The sequence below is a fragment of the Aedes aegypti genome, chromosome 1, assembly GCF_002204515.2.
Source record: "Aedes aegypti strain LVP_AGWG chromosome 1, AaegL5.0 Primary Assembly, whole genome shotgun sequence".
In the NCBI taxonomy this organism is placed as follows: domain Eukaryota; kingdom Metazoa; phylum Arthropoda; class Insecta; order Diptera; family Culicidae; genus Aedes; species Aedes aegypti.
In genome coordinates this window covers 236,784,695-236,806,103 of record NC_035107.1, presented here as the reverse complement: position 1 = coordinate 236,806,103, position 21,409 = coordinate 236,784,695, and the positions used below count along the sequence as shown (strand labels likewise).

The 21,409-nt window shown below is 39.8% G+C and overlaps 1 protein-coding gene across 10 annotated transcripts in view; it reads left to right on the top strand.

The window, feature by feature from the left end:
* LOC5564690 (rhoGEF domain-containing protein gxcI) overlaps positions 1–21,136 on the top strand; it is a 179,198-nt gene extending 158,062 nt beyond the window's left edge. For 8 of the 10 annotated variants that reach the window (XM_021837312.1, XM_021837315.1, XM_021837313.1 and 5 more), the window contains 4 exons: positions 2,573–3,061; positions 14,300–14,530; positions 14,760–14,873; positions 14,937–21,136. In XM_021837312.1, coding sequence (XP_021693004.1) covers positions 2,573–3,061; positions 14,300–14,530; positions 14,760–14,873; positions 14,937–15,322 — 1,220 coding nt within the window. In that variant the 3' untranslated portion in view covers positions 15,323–21,136. The remainder of the gene's footprint in view (positions 1–2,572; positions 3,062–14,299; positions 14,531–14,759; positions 14,874–14,936) is intronic. The other 2 variants (XM_001648985.2, XM_021837316.1) reach the window with 2 other exon arrangements.
* Positions 21,137–21,409: the final 273 nt, after the last annotated feature.

Sequence of the window (21,409 nt, the reverse complement as noted above, 5' to 3'; positions counted from 1 at the left end):
GATGCACTAGTGAAATAGTAGGCCATAAGATCAACACACTTAGATTAAATTACTGGGGTCGGTAAAATTTTACTGGGTTTTTGGACTACCGAAAAAGTCAGTAAAATGAAAACTGTCGCCACGCGTAATTGAAATGCAAATTTCAATATGTTTTATTTTTTATCGATGTATGATATAAAAAAAAAGCTCTCTGCAAAATTTCAGTAAAAAATTTCTGTTTTTCGATTTCTGACATTTTTTTTAGTTTACTGACTTTTTCGGTAGTTCGAAAAACCCAGTTATTTTTACCGAACAGATTGAGTGTGAACAAGCGTTGATTTTGAGTATTCCAAAGCGGTAAAAGTTTGGCAGAGTCATAACGTAAAGCTAGTTGGAAAGTTGAATTCATCGGATAATCGTCATAGTCCTTCATCATCCTCCATTTCCTTGGGTAACAGGACTTTTGTTGACACATCTATTTAGATTTTTCTGGACCCTTTCTTGGGAGGCTTATGTGCACATCTATGTAGAGTGCTCAGTAAAAACTTCTGGGACTTTTATGTAGGCTTCATTGGAGAGCTCTGTGAAGATCTCTGCAAAAAAGAAACTTATGGTTAAGGGTTTGTTTTAAAATGAAAAAATAAAAGAAAAACATGTATAAAACAAACTGGTAACGTTTGTAGATATACGTTATTACTATGGAGTTCTTGCAGAAGCTCCGTACAACTGTCTGCAATATTTCGTTAACTTAGATGGATGATTGCGTTTCCGTGACGCATTATAAAATGTTGTATTGAAATGCATTTGACATTTATTGTACAAAATTCCAGGAGTAGAAATAATCCATTGAAATCGAAACTACATTCCAATTTGCGGTTGTAAAACACAAATATAATGAGCAAAAATGTCGCTCAGGCTGAAAACGTGACCATTGTTTTGGACAACTTCAGTAAAGCTTTGTTTGACTAGGAAAGTCCATATAGCACAGGCTATCAAACGAGAGGTGAGAAATTTTAAACGTAAAGAAAATTACGCTATCTACATAAATGGTAACTTAAACATAGCGTGACATTGATCTCCTTTCTTCTTAATGAAAATAATAATTCTCTATCCCGTTCCATATTTAATCTACCACCACCAAAGTCTTTAAGTGGCAAACCTCACGCTCATAGAGCCGGCAAACCGAGATCAGAAATAGCTTCAAAGCTTTCATTTGAATCATCTTATTTTTCTCCTCGGTATTCCCATCTCTTCCATTTCATATTTAAAATTCACATTGCTAGGATCTCATTTCTCGCAATCCTTCCTAGAACATCCCAGACTTTTTTTTTGTCATTTTTCATTTTTTTCCACAACCATTGTAGGTGGAAACACTCCACCATTTTTCACCACCATAGCTATTGTTTGGTTAGTGGAAAGGTATGTGTATGTCTATATATATGAGACAATGGTTATCGTACCTACCATTAGCAGCTTTCACACTTCCAGGTACTTGACTTACGAAAACGATAGTGACGATAAAAGTCTAGCCCAGTGGGGACAGGGGTGGAAGAACTTGGCTTTTAATATCCTATAGTTGTTTTGTTTTCTGTACAATTTTTCCCTGTTAGGAATGTGGATGGTAATCAAGGGTAGTGGGTATTGCATCACATGTGTATAGGAATATGTTGTAGGTTGTTTAGAATAGAAAGATTTAGGACCTCGTGCAATGGCTGTGTTTGGGTTGAGTAGTTAGATAATCTGATAGTCTCATAGATTTAGATATGGAATGTTATTGCAGATGGAGCAATTGGTTTAATTATCAGTATGTATAAATAATTCCATGAAATATTATAACATATATTTACATAATTATTTTTCTACTACTTGGCATTACGTCCTCACTGGGAAAGAGCCTGCTTCTCAGCTCAGTGTTCTTATGAGCACTTCCACAGTTATTAACTGAGAGCTTTCTTTGCCAAAGTTGTCATTTTCACATCGTGTGGCAGGTACGATGACATTCTATGCCCAGGGAAGTCTAGGAAATTTCCATTACGAAAAGATCCTGAACCGACCGGGAATCAAACCCGGACATCTTCATCATGCCTTTGCTTTGTAGCCGAGGACTTTAACCACTCGGCTAAGGAAATTCAGTTTTAGATAATGAAATGATCAAATTTCATGTTAAGGTATGCATTATGTCAATAAACACAAAGGGATTATTCAAGAGAAAAACAAAAATGAGATGATCTCCTAAGAGCTGCAGAGCCGTTGTCCATGAGCCACGAAACTTGGAAGGATGTGGCCACAGTTCATACGAATATAAATCAAAATGATTGAACCAATCACATTAGCTTAGGGAACTTAAAATTCCTCACATCGGATCATGGTATTCATACACATATTTCGAGTCATTTTCCATAATCATACACAAGAAAATTGTTCCTCTTACATACCCTTATTTTATTCCGTTTCGTCACTGTTCAAAAGCAATCCACTCACTCTCTTTCCCTCTCGTTTTCCGCTCTGCTCCATTTCCTTTTAGCCTAGATAGAAACATTTCATATTAATTTGTTTTCTATTCTTTTTTCGGATTACTTACCATTTTTTCTAGCAACCCTTTCCACAACCACCACTCATTCCCGCTCTAAGAGCATTACTCAGCCCCATAGTGGCCATACAAGAGTGCATTCCGCTCCCCCCAGTAGACCACCTCCCGTGGCGACCAACAACAACAATATCAACAACAACATCAACAACAACAGCAACATCCAGAACAACAATTCCACCACCACCACCATCAACAACAACATCAATAATAATACCAACAACAATCATTTGACCCCCAATCAGACCTCCCATCCCCTCCCACCCCCGGATCGAAGCAATAACAATTCCATCCCGAACATTACATCTTCCACCACCACAACCACAACGACCCATCCTTCACGCGCTAAGCTCACACTCGGTCCAAAGATTGGCTCGCAGAACCGACCTCGGGCGGCTAGTGCCACCTCGACGACGGCGTCGAAAAAACAAGAACCCTCGGCGGGGCGCAAAGCCGCCAAAGGCAAAACCGAATCGGGACCCAAATCCGCCGGAAGTAAGTAGCCGACTGAAATTGACGCTTGAATCAGAACCCCCAAAACCAAAGCAGCAAATCCCAGTTGAAGAATCCTCCAAAGATTCCCATCCACTGTTCAGAAAAGCTGATTGTGATGATTACGCATCGTAAAGATTGATCACTTCATCGAAGAGAATGATTGATCTCATTGATGTGGGGTTTTCAATCAATTTTGGAGGTGGCTTATTTCGCATGAGGTCGTTTGACATAATGGACGTTTTACATATAGCAGTTTCGTACAAGAACAGATAGAATTTTAAAGAAGGCATATAGTTTTCATTAAGCCTCATGTGAAACGTCCTTATGGCGAAACGTCTTAATGCGAAATGCCCACACCCAATCCGTTCAGCTTTCTGAAGAAAATCAAAGAATGCAATTTACCTTAAATCTGCATTCACGTCAACAGCATTTTACCTGCATTCCAATTTCAAATCTTTGAAATCCTGTCCTTTCATGACCCCAATTCATGGAAGAAATCACAAATCTAAAAACTCATTGCACATAATCCCAACTTCCCGAAACTTGTCAAAATTCACTCCTTTTTCTGTCTTTCTATCTGTCTGTCTGTTAATCTCGTTTTCAATACTATTCTTTCAAATAGTTGATCAACTAATGTGTGTGAAAACTTGTCGTTCAATCCGATCTTCAAATTTCTAGAATGGTCGGATCGAACGCAATTCTGACGAGGGATTAGCTCTGACAGCGTTTTTGGTGTTGTATTTGAGTGTTGATGTTTCAGTTGTAGTAGTTCATTGTGTTGTGTAGTGTGGTAATGACCCTAGACTCTTACAGCCTTGCTTCTTCTCGTAGCTTCTTTTTCCTGGTGATTGATCATTTCATGATATGTTTTTTGTTGTGTAGAAATTTTGCGTTTCCTCATCTCGACTCATTGTTTTGCTTGGTTTCTTTATGCGTAGATCATGAACATTGTCATTACAAGAATCATTCACTTACAGTACTAAGAGAAGATTTTTCTAGCATGTGTAAAAGAGGTACAGTCAATTTTCCATAACTCGATATTGAAATAGTCCCTTCAGTTAGGGAGGTATCGAGTTACAGAACACAAAACCAGTCCAACTGCGATCCAAGGGGCCATCGAGTTCGCCATGAAAACCATCTTTTACTATGGTTCTCTAACTCGATATCGAGATAAGGAATATCGAGTAAGGGAGAGTTAACTGTATAACCATTGAATTCGTTAAATACACAAACATTATCACAATATTTGAAATCATGCGAATCTGAAATCCATCAAACTATCGAAAGTTGACCATAATCTATTCGAAGCATACACCATATGAATGCATTCAAGTGAACGGATTTCTAGGCACCATTTGGTTCACCTTTTTTGTCAGAGGGTCCACCCTGGTAAAGTGATTAGAAAACATGCTTCTCACGCTGAGGTTCTCCCGATAAAAGCTTATCCCAGATATCGTTGATGATGATAACAAGGTTTATGTCACGTCTTGGAACATGTTTGTGGCTTTAAACCCGTCCATGTTCCACTTGCAGGAACTAGCAGGAGAGCAAGTTGGAAATACTCTCAAATTCTCACATACGTTCTGGGTCGGTGCACGTAAATAGAATTTCAATAGTTAGAATAATGACTGGAACGCTAAAAAAATGATCGACTTCAAATAGATGTGTTCCTGCTGAAAATCCATGAAAAAAAACTGAAAGTTGAGTGTTTGCTAGGGGCAAGACACTGTCTAATACTCGGATTTGTATTCTCTAATAAAGATTAGGCTCCTAATACTCACCAAAAATCGATAATATTTTAATGGAGTATGTCATGACTCTTCAGACACTGATTTGATGTAGTACCTTGATCAAGGAATCCTGAAGGTTTAAGCCATAAGTAAAATAATGGCACGTAAAGTGCGGAACTGTACCTTTTCACAATTTAAATCTAGACATGAGGTTACTTAACATTACTACCATGCTAGTTTGCAGGCGCTTTAGAATTTGTTGGAAAATTTCAATAGCAATTTTAATAGACATCTCTAAAGGTTGATACGGATGTATCGAATGAATGCTGCACGGTAAAGTTCAGAACATGAGTTTGAAACCTACAATTGTATGCTGGACCAGACATATGGATGCCGTAAAGAAGTTCAGAAGTAGACAAGCTTCTGATCTTTCATTATAATTCGTTGACACGCAAATCGTAATTTTCTAAGAACCACGATTGATGTAAAACTAATTTATATCTTGAATTTCTAGCACGTTCCCTACATTTACAAAATGTTTTATATTATAACTTGTATAACTACAGTTGCATTATTTTTACGCAATAACCGCAATCGCTTTATATCAATATGATCGTATTGTGCAGAAGTCAGAAAAAAGCTTATTCGAATACATGCTGTACTTGTTGCGTCTATTCCATTTTTAGGCCGAAATTGTCAACCTTCGAAGTTGAACACAGAACTGAGCCAGTTACATTAAATTTATTCTTTACAAGCCTCATTGATTGACAATCTCGATTTTTCTCTGAAATGTTGGCATGACATGCTTGACTGAAAAGTTACTTCTGGCGAACTGGTTTTGGGATTATTATTTCCCTACACTCTTAATTCTGGTAATCATTATTAGAGTTGTCTTGCCCCTAGAGTGTATGTAAATTGGTTGCTATGATGAGTTTTCACGTTTTGCTCTCCAGTTTTCAGAATGACGACCAAGTAAGAGGGGTAGTGTGTCAAAATTTTGCTCACACAGCAAGAGAATACGATGTTCTCGGATGAAACTTAGGTGAAGGCGCATTTCAAACTAGAGATGGACAAAACGGCTCATTTCAGTGAACGAATCCGAATCAATCATTTTAGTGAACCGGATCTGTTGAACGGTTCAGTGGCTCAGCGGCTCGCTAAAGAAGAGCGAACTGAACCGAGTGAACGGTAAAAGAGCGGATCACTCTCTGTTGCGCGACAAGCGTCGTTCCTATCGTATATTTCTCTCCCTCATTCTTTGCACATTCTTCCCAGAAACTCACGATACACTCGGCCGATTAGCCCTATCCGAATCAAATGGAAAAGCAAAAAATGCGCTTGCCGTTCAACTGGGAACTTTCTCTCTCTATCTTACATCTTCCTGTGCGCAAGTCGGCGGGGCAAATTTGTCTCTATGCTGAGAGCGCAGAGAGCACGGTGCAGCAGAAAACGTTGCTAGTATGTGTGTCGTAGCGCGCAAAGCAAGGCACGCGTCAAGCGTTTTAATAAAGCCGAGAAACGAGCGAAAGAGAATAGGGGAAAAAACGCTTCGTTCTATTTCCGGGTCACTTTTGTCTGATCCATCCCAAGCAGCACAGTTTTTTTCAACTCAAGGATAAAATTATCCCTTGAACTAATCACAGTTGTCAATTGTTTGCAGCATATTTAAGTTATTTCGAAATTGCTTATTGTTTAATGCATAGATTTTTCTTGGTTAACTGATTATCAACTGATTTCTTGTTCGTTTTTGGTTTTAGCAATAGCAATAAACGTATTTGAGAGGTACAGTCAGTGACATAAATTAGCAACCAAACGCTGTTTTTCCATTCAAAATGCCCAAATTTGGGGTGCTGTATCTCAGCTTCTGGTAGCCCGAATAGAATCCTAAAATGTTGAATGAAATCTTGTTTTTATTTAATAACACGAAAGAGCATGTTACTGTAACTACTTTAGCATGTTTTCCCGCTCAAATTACGGCTGTATCATATTTAAACTTTAATTTGAAAATTGGGTCCATAAATGAACCTTGACACTTTTGATCATGTTTGACGTTCGCTTAGTCGACAAAAACACTACAGGGGTTATAGTTTTTTCACTGGGGTTGTTCCTATATGACATTTCGGAAGGGACACGGAAAACAAAATACACCCAAAATTTGAGTTTAAGCCAAGGAGTGTGACAAAATTTAATAAAAAATATAAAAAATGTTTTGTGGATTTAAACAAACCGAAAACATCAAAAAATTGAGTAAACATGTGTTTGTGGCCTAAACTTAAGCGTTTGGCACTAAAATTGGGACAGGGCTTTAGGACCCTATTGGCTGAAATTTGGATGACGAACTACAAATAACTAGAAATTTCGCCTGTAAGGGAATTATTACATTGAAGTCATTTCACATAGAGTTTCAGAGGGTTGTTCAAAGACAAAAGTAAGTAACCGAGAGACATTTTAATTTAATTTGAAAACGTATGTAAGTTATAATTAGGCTACTATACAATGGGTAAAATTGGAATGAAAAAAATATGGTCGGGTCTCTTATTAATCGCATTCCTATAACGCGTACTCCTATAAGACACGCTAGAGCGTTATACGAAACCCAGGGCTTTTGGGATATAATCAATTTGGGGGTGTTGTTGAACATCTCGTATGCGTAAAGAGAAAGCACAGTTCTGTCTTCGGCAGAGTTTCAGCACTCAGTACGATCTACCTTTAGGAGTTAAGGATCATGCTTTTAGTTGAGAACTTGGCCTGTAAGGGCGCTTTTTCTGACTTGCACTATATGAACCTTGAGAGATAAGAATGCAAACTTTGTAACATCTTCTTCTTCTACTTCCTGGCGTTACGTTACAACTGGGACAGAACCGGCTTCTCAGCTTAGTGTTCTTATGAGCATTTCCACAGATATTAACTGAGAGTTTTCTTTGCCAAATGCCCATTTTTGCATATGTATATCGTGTGGCAGGCACGAAGATACTCTTTGCCCTGGGAATCGAGAAAATTTCCGTTACGAAAAGATCCACGACCGGCGGGATTCGAACCCACGACCCTCAGCATGGTCATGCCAAATAGCTGCGCGTTTACCGCTACGGCTATCTGGGCCCCAAACTTTGTAACATATGATATCTCTGAACCCTGACGTTTTGCAAGGTTGGTATTTTCGGGAGAGTTGTTCAGTAGCTCAAGGGCTGACATGCAGTGGTCATTATGATACAGAATTACGCCACCAGGCTGTGCTAGTAAGCATGGAATTTTTGTTTCACAAATAGCTCAGTAGCCTGACTACTTATAAAGATGGCGTCTTCGGCAGAAAATAAATATCCAATTGAGCTATCTGCAAAACAAAACTTTCATGTTCCCTAGCGCCACCTGGTGGTCAAATCTTGGAACTTTTGAGGCCTCTAAGTGGTCAGGCTATTGAACTATCCGCAAAACAAAAATTCCATGCTTACTTTTTATGGCGTAATTTTATATCAGAATAGCCACCGTATTTCAGCCCTTGAGCTACTGAACAACTCTTCCGAAGACACCTACCTTCCAAAATATCAGGAATCTAGAGATATCATATGATATGTTACAAAGTTTGCTTTCTTATCTCTCAAGGCTCATATAGTGCAAGTCAGAAAAAGCACCCCTACCGATGATTCTCAACACCCAAAGGTAGATCGTACTAAGTGCTGAAAGTCCGCTGAAGAGAGTACTGAGCCATCTCCTAACGCATACGAGATATTCAATAACACCCCTAAATTTATTGAATCTCGTAAGCCCTGGGTCTCCTATAACTCGGATTACTATAACGCCTACAACCATTTTTTTAACGAATTAATTTATATATTCTTCTTCTTCTTGGCATTAACGTCCTCACTGGGACAGAGCCTGCTTCTCAGCTTAGTGTTCTTATGAGCAGTTCCACAGATATTTACTGAGAGCTCTTTTTGCCAAAGTTGCCATTTTCGCATTCGTATATCGTGTGGCAGATACGATGATACTCTTATGCCCAGGGAAGTCAAGGAAATTTCCATAACGAAAAGATCCTGGACCGACCGGGAATCGAACCTAGACACCTTCAGAATGGCTTTGCTTTGTAGCCGCGGACTCTAACCACTCGGCTAAGGAAGGCCCATAATTAATTTATATATCTGACTTGATTTACTCAATTTAGTACCATCAGTTATCATATCAGGAATTCCTCCAGAGATTCCATCAGGAGTTCTTCAAGGGATTTAATCAGGAGTTCTTACAATGATTTAATCTAGAGTTTCTTCAAGAATATCTTTAGAAATTCCTTCAAGTTCCATCAGAAGTTCCTCCGGATTCCATCAGGAGTTTCTCTTGAGGTTCTATCAGGAGTACCTTTAGGTCTTCTATCTGAATTATTCTGGGGGTTTCCTCCAAAGATTCCATCAAGAGTTCTTTCAGAGATTCCACCGGGAATTCCTCCAAAGATTCTATCAGGAGTTCCTCGAGGAATTCCATCAATGCTTTTTTTCTAGGAATATCATAAGGAGTTCCTTATCAGGAGTTTCTCCAGGGATTTCATCAGGAGTTCCTGTAGGGATTCCATCAGGGGTTCTTTAAGGGATTTCATAAGGATTTCCTCCAATGATTTCATCTGCAGTTCCTTCAAGAATATCTTTGGGAATTCCTTCGAAGATTCCATCAGGAGTTCCTTCAGGGATTTTATCTAAAATTTCTCAAGAGATTCTATCAGGAGTTCCTCTTGATATTCACCCGTATTCTTGTTTACGGCGGATCCAACTTTCGATTGAATCCTATTCGTTCGAATCCACGGCCCACTTGATTTTGCTGGCGTAAACGGGAATCCAAAACGGTTTTCGATCGAAAGTGCATTCGATCGTAAACAAGAATAGGGGTGATTATATCAGGAGCTCTTCGAAAAATTCCATCTTGGTGGAGTTCCTCTAGGGATTCTTTAAGGAGTTCCATTTGAATTCTTATCAGAAATTCCTCTAGAGATTTTTTCAGGGGTTCCTTAAGTTCCTTCAGGCATTCCTCTAGAGATTCAATCAGGTGTTTCTCTAAAGATTATATCCGGAGTTCCTCAAGGAAATGCCTCTTTAGGGATTGCATAAGGAGTTACTGCAGGGATTCCATCAGGAATGTTATTGATAATTTCTTCAGAAATTTCAACAGAAGTTCCTATAAAGCTTCCATCAGAAGTTCCTCTGAATATTACTTCAGAGATTCCACCAGAAGTTCTTCTAGGAATTACATCCAGAGTTCTTCTGGAGAGCATATCAGGAGTTCTTCCAGAGATTTCACCAGAAGTTCCTTTAGGGATTTCATAAGCATTTTCTCTAGATATTCCACCTGTAATTTCTATAGGGTCTATGAAAAGTTTCTGTAGGGATTTCATCAGATAATTCCCTGAGTCTTTCAACATTAGTTCTTGTTGGGATTTCATCAGGAGTTCTTTTAGGGATTGAATCATTAGTTCCTTAAGAGATTCAATCAGGATTTCTTTCAGAGATTCCACCTGGAATTCCTACAGGAGTTCGTTCAAAAGTTTCTCTAGGGATTCCATCAGGAGTTCCTTCGGAGATTGCCCCTGGAATTCCTCTAGAGATTATATCATGGGTTCCTGAAGGTATTCGATCAGGATTTCTCCTTGGGATTTTAAAAGGAGTTCCGCCAGGCAAATTATCAAGAATATCTCCAGAAATTTCACTGGGAGTTCCTATAGGGATCACATCAGAAGTTGCTTCAGGGATTACATTAGGAGTTCTTCCAGGGATTACATCAGAAGTTCTCCAAATGGATAACAGCAGGAGTTCCTCCAGGGTTTCCATTAGGAGTTCCTTCCGAAATTCAACCTGTAATTCCTACATAAATTCTATCAAGAGTTTATCTAATGATTCCATCAGGAATTGCATCATAAGTCCTTCCAAGGGTTCCATCAGAAGGTTCTCTAGAGATTTCATCAGGAGTTTTCCAAAAGATTTCATTGGGAGTTTCTGCAACGATTACATATGAAGTTTTTCCATGGATTCCATTAGAAATACTTTCATGCATTCCATTAGAAAAGCTTCTAAGATTTCATTCAAAAATCCTCCTAGTGTTCCATCATGAGCATCTTCTGCGATTCTATAAGAAGTTCTGTCAGGGGTTCTAGCAAGAATTCTTCTAAAGATTCCTTCGAATTCTTGGGTTCGAGTTCTCTAGGGTTATTCAGGGTTCCATCAGGCTATTTATTAAGGATTCCTTCCTGAATATAGTAAGGGATTTAAAAAGAATTTCAGGGATTTCTTTAGGATTCTCGAGGGTTATCATTAACTCTTACAGGAATGTAGATGAAAAATTGAATTTAGTACTATACCATTTGATTCCACTAGAGTTTGTATCCTTTGACAGATACGCGTATTTCTATCCTCTAATGCAAGGCCGTCTTCAGTGTCGAGTCTAGTACACGAAACTGAAGACGGCCTTACAGTTAAGGTTGAAATACGCGTATCTGCCAAAGGATACAAACTCTAGTAGAATTAAATGGTATAGTAATAAATTCGATTTTTCATCTACTTATAGGTATTTCACTAAACAGCTCGAAGATTTATTATCCTACAGAGATTTCACCAGATATTTTTTATAAAGATTTCATTACCGGAATAACTCAAGAGGTTCCTTCCGGAATTTCTTAAAAGATTCCTTGCGGAATTCACCAAGAGATTGCTCCTGGAATTCCTTTGAGGAATTTATCTCGGAAATCCTCTAGACATTCATCCGGTTTTTTTCAACGAATTCCTTGTGAAATATTTCCAGGTATTATTGAGGGTTTTCAGGAATTCCTCCAGCAATTTAACCAGAAATTTCTTATAAGGATTTCAGTGATTAGGGAATTCCCCAGTATATCATCCAGTGACTCTATCAGGAGTTCCCTCTAGAATCATAAACAGGAATTCCTTTAGGGATCCCTGAAGAAGTTGTTTAAGTATTCTGTAGGGTTAGTTCTGGGTGATTCCTTGGTAAAAATCCTTCACGAAATACTGGAAGGAATTGATGGATAAATTCCTTTAGGAAATATCGGAGCAATATCTAATCAATTTTTTCCGCTACTTGAATTTTGAAAGTTCTGCTCTTCCTCACTACGATTATTGTCCAAAAATCGTAGAGATTTCCTCCCCACAGCCTCAGAATGCGAAAAAATAACAATCACAACAATCACTAGATATGGCGAAATTTAAACCATGCGAAGGAATAAAGTGTTGCTGCATCAAATTTTGACAATCGGTCAAACGGTTGCATCAACATAAATCGGTTTGACAAACTTGAGGGGCAGAGTCATTGTTGACCAATTCGTTTGAGTGTCTGTGGGCTACATAACGGGTCACTTTTTATATGATCCGTTAGGTGACTGTTGATCGGATGAACCGACTCTCGCAAGAAAACAGTCACGGATCACTCGTCCAATTGAGTGATGCGGTTATTTTGAGCGACTTCGATTAATTTTGTCCATCTCTACAAAACTTGAAGGTGTTTGCACAATGTTGAACAGGGAATGTTGAACAATGTTGAACAGGGAACAGGAAAGAACATCGCTTTGTCAAGGTCCGTTGCTTGTCTCAAACCAGTTCGAAAACGAACTCAAAATCTTCACTAAACACTATCAATAATTTTCTGGATCAGTCTAGTCAATATCCCGGGAGAACCGTTCTCGTCCATAATTTTCCATAGCATTTTAAAGACTGCGTTAGGAATATGATCGCTAGATAGTTTTCGCATTCTAACTTATCACCCTTTTTGTATATTGGGTTTTTTATCCCAGATCCTGGCCATCAATTGGTACAGACAAGTAGCCAGTGTGGGAGGTGGCACGTTTCTCTCACCCGCCGTACCGATGAAGCCTTTTCTCCTGCTGCCTTGGTCGTCTGCCCTGCGCCATTCAGGTGTTCAACCTTTCAATCACCTTGCGTTCGTCCATCAAGTTACTTCAATCCTTCTCCCTGTCTATTGAAACATTGAGTTCCTTGAGAATAATACAGCTGCTCCATCCTTTCGCATTCCAACTTTTCCAGGCAACGCTTTTTATTCCAAAATAGATGGCTTTGCTGCCTTTGCTTCTGTTATTTGTATCGTTCCTCATTTCAACGGGTACCTTGCTGCAGCATCATCGTCCGCGCTGTGAAATCAATAAGTGTAAGGCCACTCTAGTTCGTAAGCTGGTGATCGCGGAACTTTTCTATAATCGGTCTGAATTCCTTCTCGTGGCCTACCTGAGCGTTTGCATTTTCGATTACAATTTTGACGTTATGACTAGGGCAGCTGTTTAGATTAGATTATGCTGACAATGAAGAAACGGAATTTGATTCTAAACTTGCACATTCTGTTGTCGATTTGCCACCGCCCAATCGCACGCCTCTGCATTTTGATAAAAACTGGGCACAGCTCGTATCTGTTGTCGCAGCTCTGGTGGATGGTATAATCCAGATGCCAATTTTTTTTTTAATCTGGTAGATTTTGTCTGGATCTCCTATGTCGTATATGAAGAACCTTACAAATTCATTACAAAACTTTACAAATGCATTGCAAAATCTGACAAATCTGGAAGGTTGGCAACGCTGGGTACAACCATACTAATAGGTATGGACCTTCGATCCTTTCCAGCAAACCTGTCGCAGTGCTACAATGAGGACCCTCAATAATTCGAAAGAATGCGTTACTTCCCAAGAAGTTGAGAGTTTGGTGTGCTTGCTTGTATGACTCACAATACATAATTTGAGTCTATGGATTGACTTGATTTTCTTTGCACCTACTTGTTTGCGGGGCAAAGTGAACTGCACGAATGAACTCAGTAAACGGAATGTCGTTTCCATTCTTTGTTTTATGTGAAGAAACGTGTAGTGCGGGTGTGATGTGATTTGTACAAATAAATGTCTTATAATCTATACTTTTTTTTGCGACTGTTGGCTGTCTGAGAAATTTCCGATAACATGTCAAGTGATTTTTATGGACTTATGGAAATACTTAAAACTTGATAGGATGAGAAATTCTTCAAAAAAAAAAAAAAAAATAGTCTTCAAATAGCTCCAAAACAGTGACACCCCCTGCCTTAAGAATGGAATTCAATATCTCAACACCCAAAAAGTTTAGAATCACCAGTGATTATATGTTACTCCTATCGGTAAAGTCATTCCATACTTAAGGTGGGTAGTGTAAGCAATATAGCTCTTTTTTAGTGAAAGGAGACACTAATTAAATAAAATGCACGGTATCCTTGTCATGTTCCTTCATCTTTCCATGGTTTCATTTTCTTTTCACTTCTTCATTCTTCTTATTATACTCATAGTAACATCTCATTTTATTAAGAGTCTACCCCCTTTACCGATAGTTTTGCTCAGTTCTTAATTTTAATTATCCTTCTTGATTTCCCTGCTGCGTGTCCAGCGTGTTGTAGTGATTGAATAGTACGAACCCCGTCACCGAACGCGAAGCCCCACTAATCGTTTCCCCCGGTTTGTTCCCGTCTTTTTCTACCGTTCCATGCGTTTCCATCCAGACGAGGACGACGCCGAAAAGGACGGTGGCGTCTCGGTGTCCAGCGCCAGCCCCCTTCCGGCACCGGAAATCACCGAGCAGATCATCAAATCACCGCCGGAACCAACGCGAGTCAAATCTCCCGAGCAGATCATTATGCGCTCACCGGATCCTGTCAACTGGACCGTTCCGCTCGATACGGGTAAAACCTTCACCGTGACCCAAAACGTCCGCGAAGGTGAGTTGTTTGCAGGTGAGCATCGCGAAACGCATTCATTTCATGTTTTCAGGGGTGAAATTGGATTCTTTTTCTAAGATTGTGGGGGTTACGAAGCGATTGGCATGAAGAGTGAGTAGCTATTATCGGTACCTTAGATGCATGCGTATAAGTGATGAAATGAATGATGGCATGGTTTGTAGGGAAGGGTCTAGAACTGGGAGTATCAGTTGCTAATGAACCATGATCTTTATCCGTTCTGAAGGTGATCCTATGATCCGACCTCATAGCGAAATCAAGGCTTCAACTCCAGTGGACCATCCACCACCAGCACCACAATCAGCACCGCCAGAGCTTTCAGAACAAATCAAGTTACCTAGTAAGTACTGCCTTACACGTAGTTTACCATTTCAGATATCTCAAACTGTATTTCTCCTTCTAGATACAAAACTTGAACCAGATTCGATCAAGGAATCCGAGGACGAAGATGATGACCTGCTAAAGTCCAAATCGTCCGTCACTTCGTCGGTGAACCAACCGATTTCGGTGGCCGTTCCGGTTGAATCTGCGGCCTTACCGGCAACGACAGTACCTCAACCGACAGCCGTGGACACGTCGGCGCCAGCACAAAGCAACCCGGAACCGGTGCGGTTCGACAAACCCGTCCCCGGGTCCACACTTCGCTGTCTGGAGGATCCGGACTTCGATTCGGACATCAACTCACCGCAGGGTAGCCGAAACGTTGCCTCCGAAGTGTTGGACAAAGCCCGGGATCGGTTCGATCGCTTCTGGGGCAATCCGGACGGAGCGAAACCTGACGAGTCCTAAATTCTACCACACAGTTGTAAGTGAGCTTGTTTTAGTACATCTATCGTAGATACGCGTCAGGTTTTGGGCTACGGGGATTCAGTTCCGCCATAATTGAATAGGACTGATCGCCCGGACCTTGCCTCTCCCCATCGCTATACCTTTCCCCAAGAAATGGGTTTCATCTTTGCGCGCTTGTATCCACGCGGAGATCCTCAATGATTTGATATCTCTAGTCTCTTGTAACGAAGAAAACAAAAACCGGTAGCCAGAATGATGTTATCACTTGTGTAAAACCACATCTCGACAGGGTAGACTTAGGATGTTATTACTCTTTCCCAATATATATACATACACTAGATCAGAAACAGAAAAAAAATCACTCACAATGCATATACTTGGAAACAACCTTGATTCGGAAAAATTCACTTTCTAGATTCTGATTCTGCGGAGTCAGAACAACGCGGAACCTTATGGAGAAGGGTCTTGTACTGTGCCCTCCCATGTTTCCTATCTTGTTATCTAATGTTTAGGAAGCCAGTTTCCGGAAGATTTTTGCCTGCTTGATCAATTGTAGTCTTAGCAAGGCAGGTGCCCTCAGATATATCCCGTATCGTTTTGAGAGAAGTATTTTCTCAAAAGCGCATTATTACACCCAATCACCTATCACCACGTCATGGTTACTCAATTCACGCCATCACACTCAATTGATGGGAGAACATGCTACAAAGAATTTTGATTGTTTTTTTGTTTTGCACTTGACGTATGAGCTTAATTTTTCAAAACATGTTTAAGGGCCAGAATACAGCATGAGAATTGATGAGATTGACAGATGTGCGATAATTTCGAAATACTTCCTGAGCATATATTGAAATACTTTAGCATGGTCTCTCTGGATGTTGACAGAGGAGCCCTCAGAATACTTCCAGAGGAGCCCTCTGAATACTTACAGAAGAGCCCTCTGGATACTACCAGTGGGTCTCTCTGGATCTTTTCAGAGGGTCTCTCTGGATGCTTCACGATGAGTCTTCTGGATGGTTCCAGAAAAGCCCTCTAAATGCTTCCAGAGGAGCCATCTAGATACTTCTAGAGAAGTCCTTTTGATATTGCCATAGGAGCCCTCAGAATACTTCTAGAGGAGCCCTCTGGATACTTTCAAAGGATCCCTCGGAATACTTCCAAAGAAGCCCTCTGGATACTTCCAAAGGAGGCTTCTGGGTACCTTCACAGGAGCCCTCTGAATACCTCGAGATGAGCCCTCCAGATTCTTACAGAAGAGCCCTTAGGATGCTTCCAGAGGAGGATTCTGGATGCTTCCAGAGGAGGCCTCTGGATGCTTCCAGAGGAGGCCTCTGGATGCTTCCAGAGGAGGCCTTTGGATGCTTCCAGAGGAGGCCTATGGATACTTCCAGAGGAGATCTCTGGTTGCTTCCAGAGGAGATCCCTGGATGCTTCCAGAGGAGATCCCTGGATGCTTCCAGAGGAGCCCTCGGGGTACTAACAGAGGAAACCTCTGGATGCTTCCAAATGAGCGCTCTAGATACTTTCAAAGGAGTTCTTTGGAGACCAGAAGAGTCCTCTGTATATTTCTAGAGAAGTCCTCTGTATACTTTTAGAGGTGCTCTCTTGATACTTTTAGAGGATTTCCAGAGTCCTTTGGCCCCTCTCTATACATAGTAGCTCTACAGATGCTTCCAAAGCTACCCTGGGTGTTTCCAAGGAGCATTCTGGATACTTCGTAGGGAGAAGCTCAATAGATGCTTTCAAAAGGCACTCTAGATGTTAACAAAGAAGCTTTTTGGGTACTTCAAGGAGAGTCCACTGGATATTTCCCCAAAAGCCTCTTTGAGAGCTTTAGATGTAAGTATTCCTAATTCGGTTGACCAGATTGAAGAGATGCTATTTGTTGCATTGGAGCTGCTAACTGTTCTCGTTCTTCACTTGGAGGAATTCTTAGATATTTGGTCTTCTAAAAATCCCATTAATATATATACAACAGTATAACGTTTCGTATTCGCACTTCTTCATTTCACCAAACCTAATTGGTATGGAGCAAATATTATAAGCTTTTTCTGTACTCATGAGTAATTGGTAGGTAATTCTTAGGAAGTATTTCGTCACCTTCGACAATCAACATGTAAAATTCCAACACACCTTCGCAAATGGCTTTGACACACTTTTCACAATCGTAGAAAGTTGAACCGTGATCGGTGCAATTACTTCCAATCTTTAAACCATAATTCAACGAATGCGAATTGAACTTGACGAAGGATGATGCGGAACGCAGTTTCAAACGATAGCTCCTTCCACTCGTACTGAGGAACGCAGAGGTAAACAAGACACTCCTAATTAATTACCCGCTCCCTTGTTTATGAACATCAATGCTCCTGGATTCAGAAGCAACCACTCCCTTTTTTTATGTCGTTAGATACGAACCGGAAGAAACCGCGAAACAACTTTCTACGACTTATGTTGTGAATGTGTCTCATTTATGCTTTCGCTGTCATTCGTATGAGATGACAGTTTTGGTTTAAGTGTGGCTTTAAAGATATTTTTTTTTAATTTTGAGTCAGCCATAAAACCATAACAAAATCTTGAACGTTGCATAGCAAGAGAAACACCTTTTGGAAAGGAGAAACATCATCCGTCTTTCAACGCAAAACCAGACGTCATAAACGTAAATAATACACTCAGAAAAAAAAATAATAAAATGGCTATCTCGAAGCTTTTTTGCAACCACACAATAAAACAAGCAAAACAGCAAAAAACTACAACACTACAGTTAAATCATTGCACGAAACATTTGAAAATTATCACAATACAGAAAAGTCGTTGTGAAAGTGATGCGACATGAAATAACTCCGGTTTAGCTAGGTCAGGAAACCCAATCAATTACGAAATAAAACAGCTATTTACACACTAAGCAAGTAAAACAGGTGAACAAATACAGCGAGAGAGAGAGACAGAGAAACAATTGAAACTCACACGCATCTTCACAAAACCACTTTCACACGGTCAAACAACAAGTAACAAAGTCATTGAAGCAGCATGTCTAAAGAATGGCCCGTCCAAGATTGTCTCCGATAGAATTTTTTTCGTTTGGTTTTTGTCACACGTAGAAAAACGGCCATGTTTACACAGTAAAAAAAAAGTCGAAAAAACCGCATACAAAGCCATCAGTTTTACGCGATGGCTGTCCATCTTTCGAGATACGCGCGATAGAAATAATCGCTTTTTCGCTTAGTATACATACAAACATACAAACATACGTAGATGCTTTTTCGGAAGTAATTTTTCCCGACTATTCGATGTTTAAAATACGCGAAACACTAGCAGGCATCATCGCAGGGGTAGGTACTTGACATATTACAAAAACGCAACCGTCATCTGTCCTGGATTTTTTCTTTCGGAATTAGTTTTGTATACGATCATCGCCGCGTACATTTTGATAAAAGAAGTAGTGATTTTTGGATGAGGAATTTATTGAGAGGGAAAATCGGTTTTTGTTAGGTGACAGAAGGATTACAGTTTACAGTAAATGTTTTCTTTAAGCAAGAATTGAAAGAATGCTCAAAGTTGATTGATTGTTTTGAAACGGTTATACTCTAATATAATTATTGAAACCCCCTAGGGGATTTAGTTTGAATCCCAAATGGGAATTCAGTTCTAATCCAAAAGGAGAGATTCTGTTGGACCCCACAAGGGGAATCTGTTAGATCACCCCAGGGAGATTTTGTTCGTACCCCACAGGGGTATTCCGTTCAAACCCCACAGGGTTATTTCGTTCAAACCCCACAGGGGAATTCTGTTCGAACCCTCAGGGGGATTCTTTTCGAAACCCCAGAGGGGTTCTGTTCGAAACCCCGGGAGATTCTGTTTGAACTCCCAGGGGGATTTTTTTCGAACCCCCAGGAGGATTCTGTTCGAACCCCTCAGGGGGATTATTTTCAAATCTTCTTAAGAGATTCTGTTCGAACCCCCCAGAGAAAGTGTTTTTTCAACGATTCAATCAACTTCTAGCATTCATCGACGTCAGTTCTCCTATATCTTGACAGACCATCGAAGCCGATCCATAGAAATGTCATTCGCTAAGCACACAAGTCATTCCATTATTGAGAGATAGAGTCAGGCAGAACGTAGTTAGAAAACGAAATCAATGGAATTCCATTTCCCAGCTTTACACATACACTTGATGATGATTGACAGAACGAATGACTTGGGGGAAGCAAATTTTGCTAAGCATTAAGTATAGTTACAAGCCAGATATTTGAAGAAATTGCGACGACAGTAGGCATCATCGGATATTATAAAAAACTAAACAGGTCACAACAAACTCAAAACATTAAGTGAAAAGCAACAAGTTTTTAAAATTACCTAATTTAAGAAAAACAGAAACTACACTACATTAAAATTTAACGAAAGATAGGAAACTCTGTTGAAATGAAGTGAATAAAGAAAAAAAAACAGTGAAATAACAAACTATTTAAAGTGAAACAAGCAAAATCGCATTTACGTGTTACTTGACAAAAGGAGAAGAAAAAGAAACCTACTAATAATTGCAGAGAGAAAAAAAGTTAAGTGAGCGAAAAAAGCAAGTTCCAAATTTAACCTGTTGTTCGTCACACTAGAAGTATTACTGTTGTATTGCAAGTGAGATAATAACACAAAAAATTGAGCTGCTTGATCAGAGTTCAGGAAATTTAACACAGAAAAAATAAAATCCATTGGACATTAGTTTTCGCTTTTTTGTGATACTGAAACTCGGTAACAATAGCGAGAGAGAGCGCAGTGTGGGGTCACGTTGATTGATTGATCGATAGATAGATTGCCTAAATGAGTGGAGCGAAATGAGGGGAAGAGAGGGCGTGCTGAGAGGATAAAAACGATAATAATTTATTCGCCCCGGAGCCCTACTGGCTGACTGAACGGCCGTTAGCGAGCTAAAAATACGCAACCCAGCAGGGGTGGGGCTCGACCGGGTCTATTACTGCAACTATCACCTGTAGCCTGTAAGTATACTTATATTGATTAGTTTCTGTTACAAGGAACAGGATACAACACTTGTACGTATCGGATGTGTTGAAGGACCGTAGCGCTTAATGGAACATTGTTGTACTGCTTAAACCGATCTAACCAATTACTTTCCAATATAAAAGAATCACTGCTAGGTGTGGTGAGACGTCGCTTCCTCACTCTGGTGAGCTCGTTTTATTTATTGCATTGCGATATTTTCTTCAACCAGCCTGGATTTGTTCCCGTAGTAATCTTTAATTTCACAATGCACTTTTTTAAAACGCAGACGGCAAATGCTTCGGATCGGAGCACAGGCGTGACTGGGAAATATACGGAACGAAACGATTGAAATGAATTTTTATGAGATTTTAGAGACTTTTATTAGTAGTTGTATGAGATTCGATAAATGTAAAAGTTTTCAACCAAAATTGGCAGCAAAGTTTATCCCGATTGTTTTCTACTTGTAACTTGCTTTGTCCGTAAATCAAATAAATCTAATCATAAGATTAATCCTAGCTCGCTTGATATCGAAAGCTGTAAAAGATTTGAACTGAATGAATTCTGTGAGACGATTTGCGACAGCAAGACAAAGAGCGAACCGCAACTTTTCGATGGCAATGAAGGAAAAAAAACTCACAAAACACTCACACGTTTACTGCGAAGAAGGTGTAATTCTTCAGTTGACACTAGTGATTTATATACCTAATATCCAATTATTACAACCGAAACAGAAGAAAGAACAACAAAACAATGACAAACAACAGTCGCTAATGATAAAACTAGATTTTAAAATCGACAAATAAAAATACACTGGGAAAATTACCCTTCGAGAATTTTACTCGCTTCGAAAGAAACACCCCACCTCAAATCAGGTAATTGCTGAATAAATGAGGAAATTGACTGCGTCCCTTCCCACTTAATTGTGGCGTCTTATGATTGAGCAAGCACAAGGGAACACGTCAGATTCAGCTGTCATCCCTCGGATAAGCCTCATTTTGGTATGCTTGTTCCATCACTGCGTGGGTGTTATACTTATGATTGGCTTCGTTCAAGGTATTTGTAATTATTGCTCTTGAGATTTGATGAAACGAAATC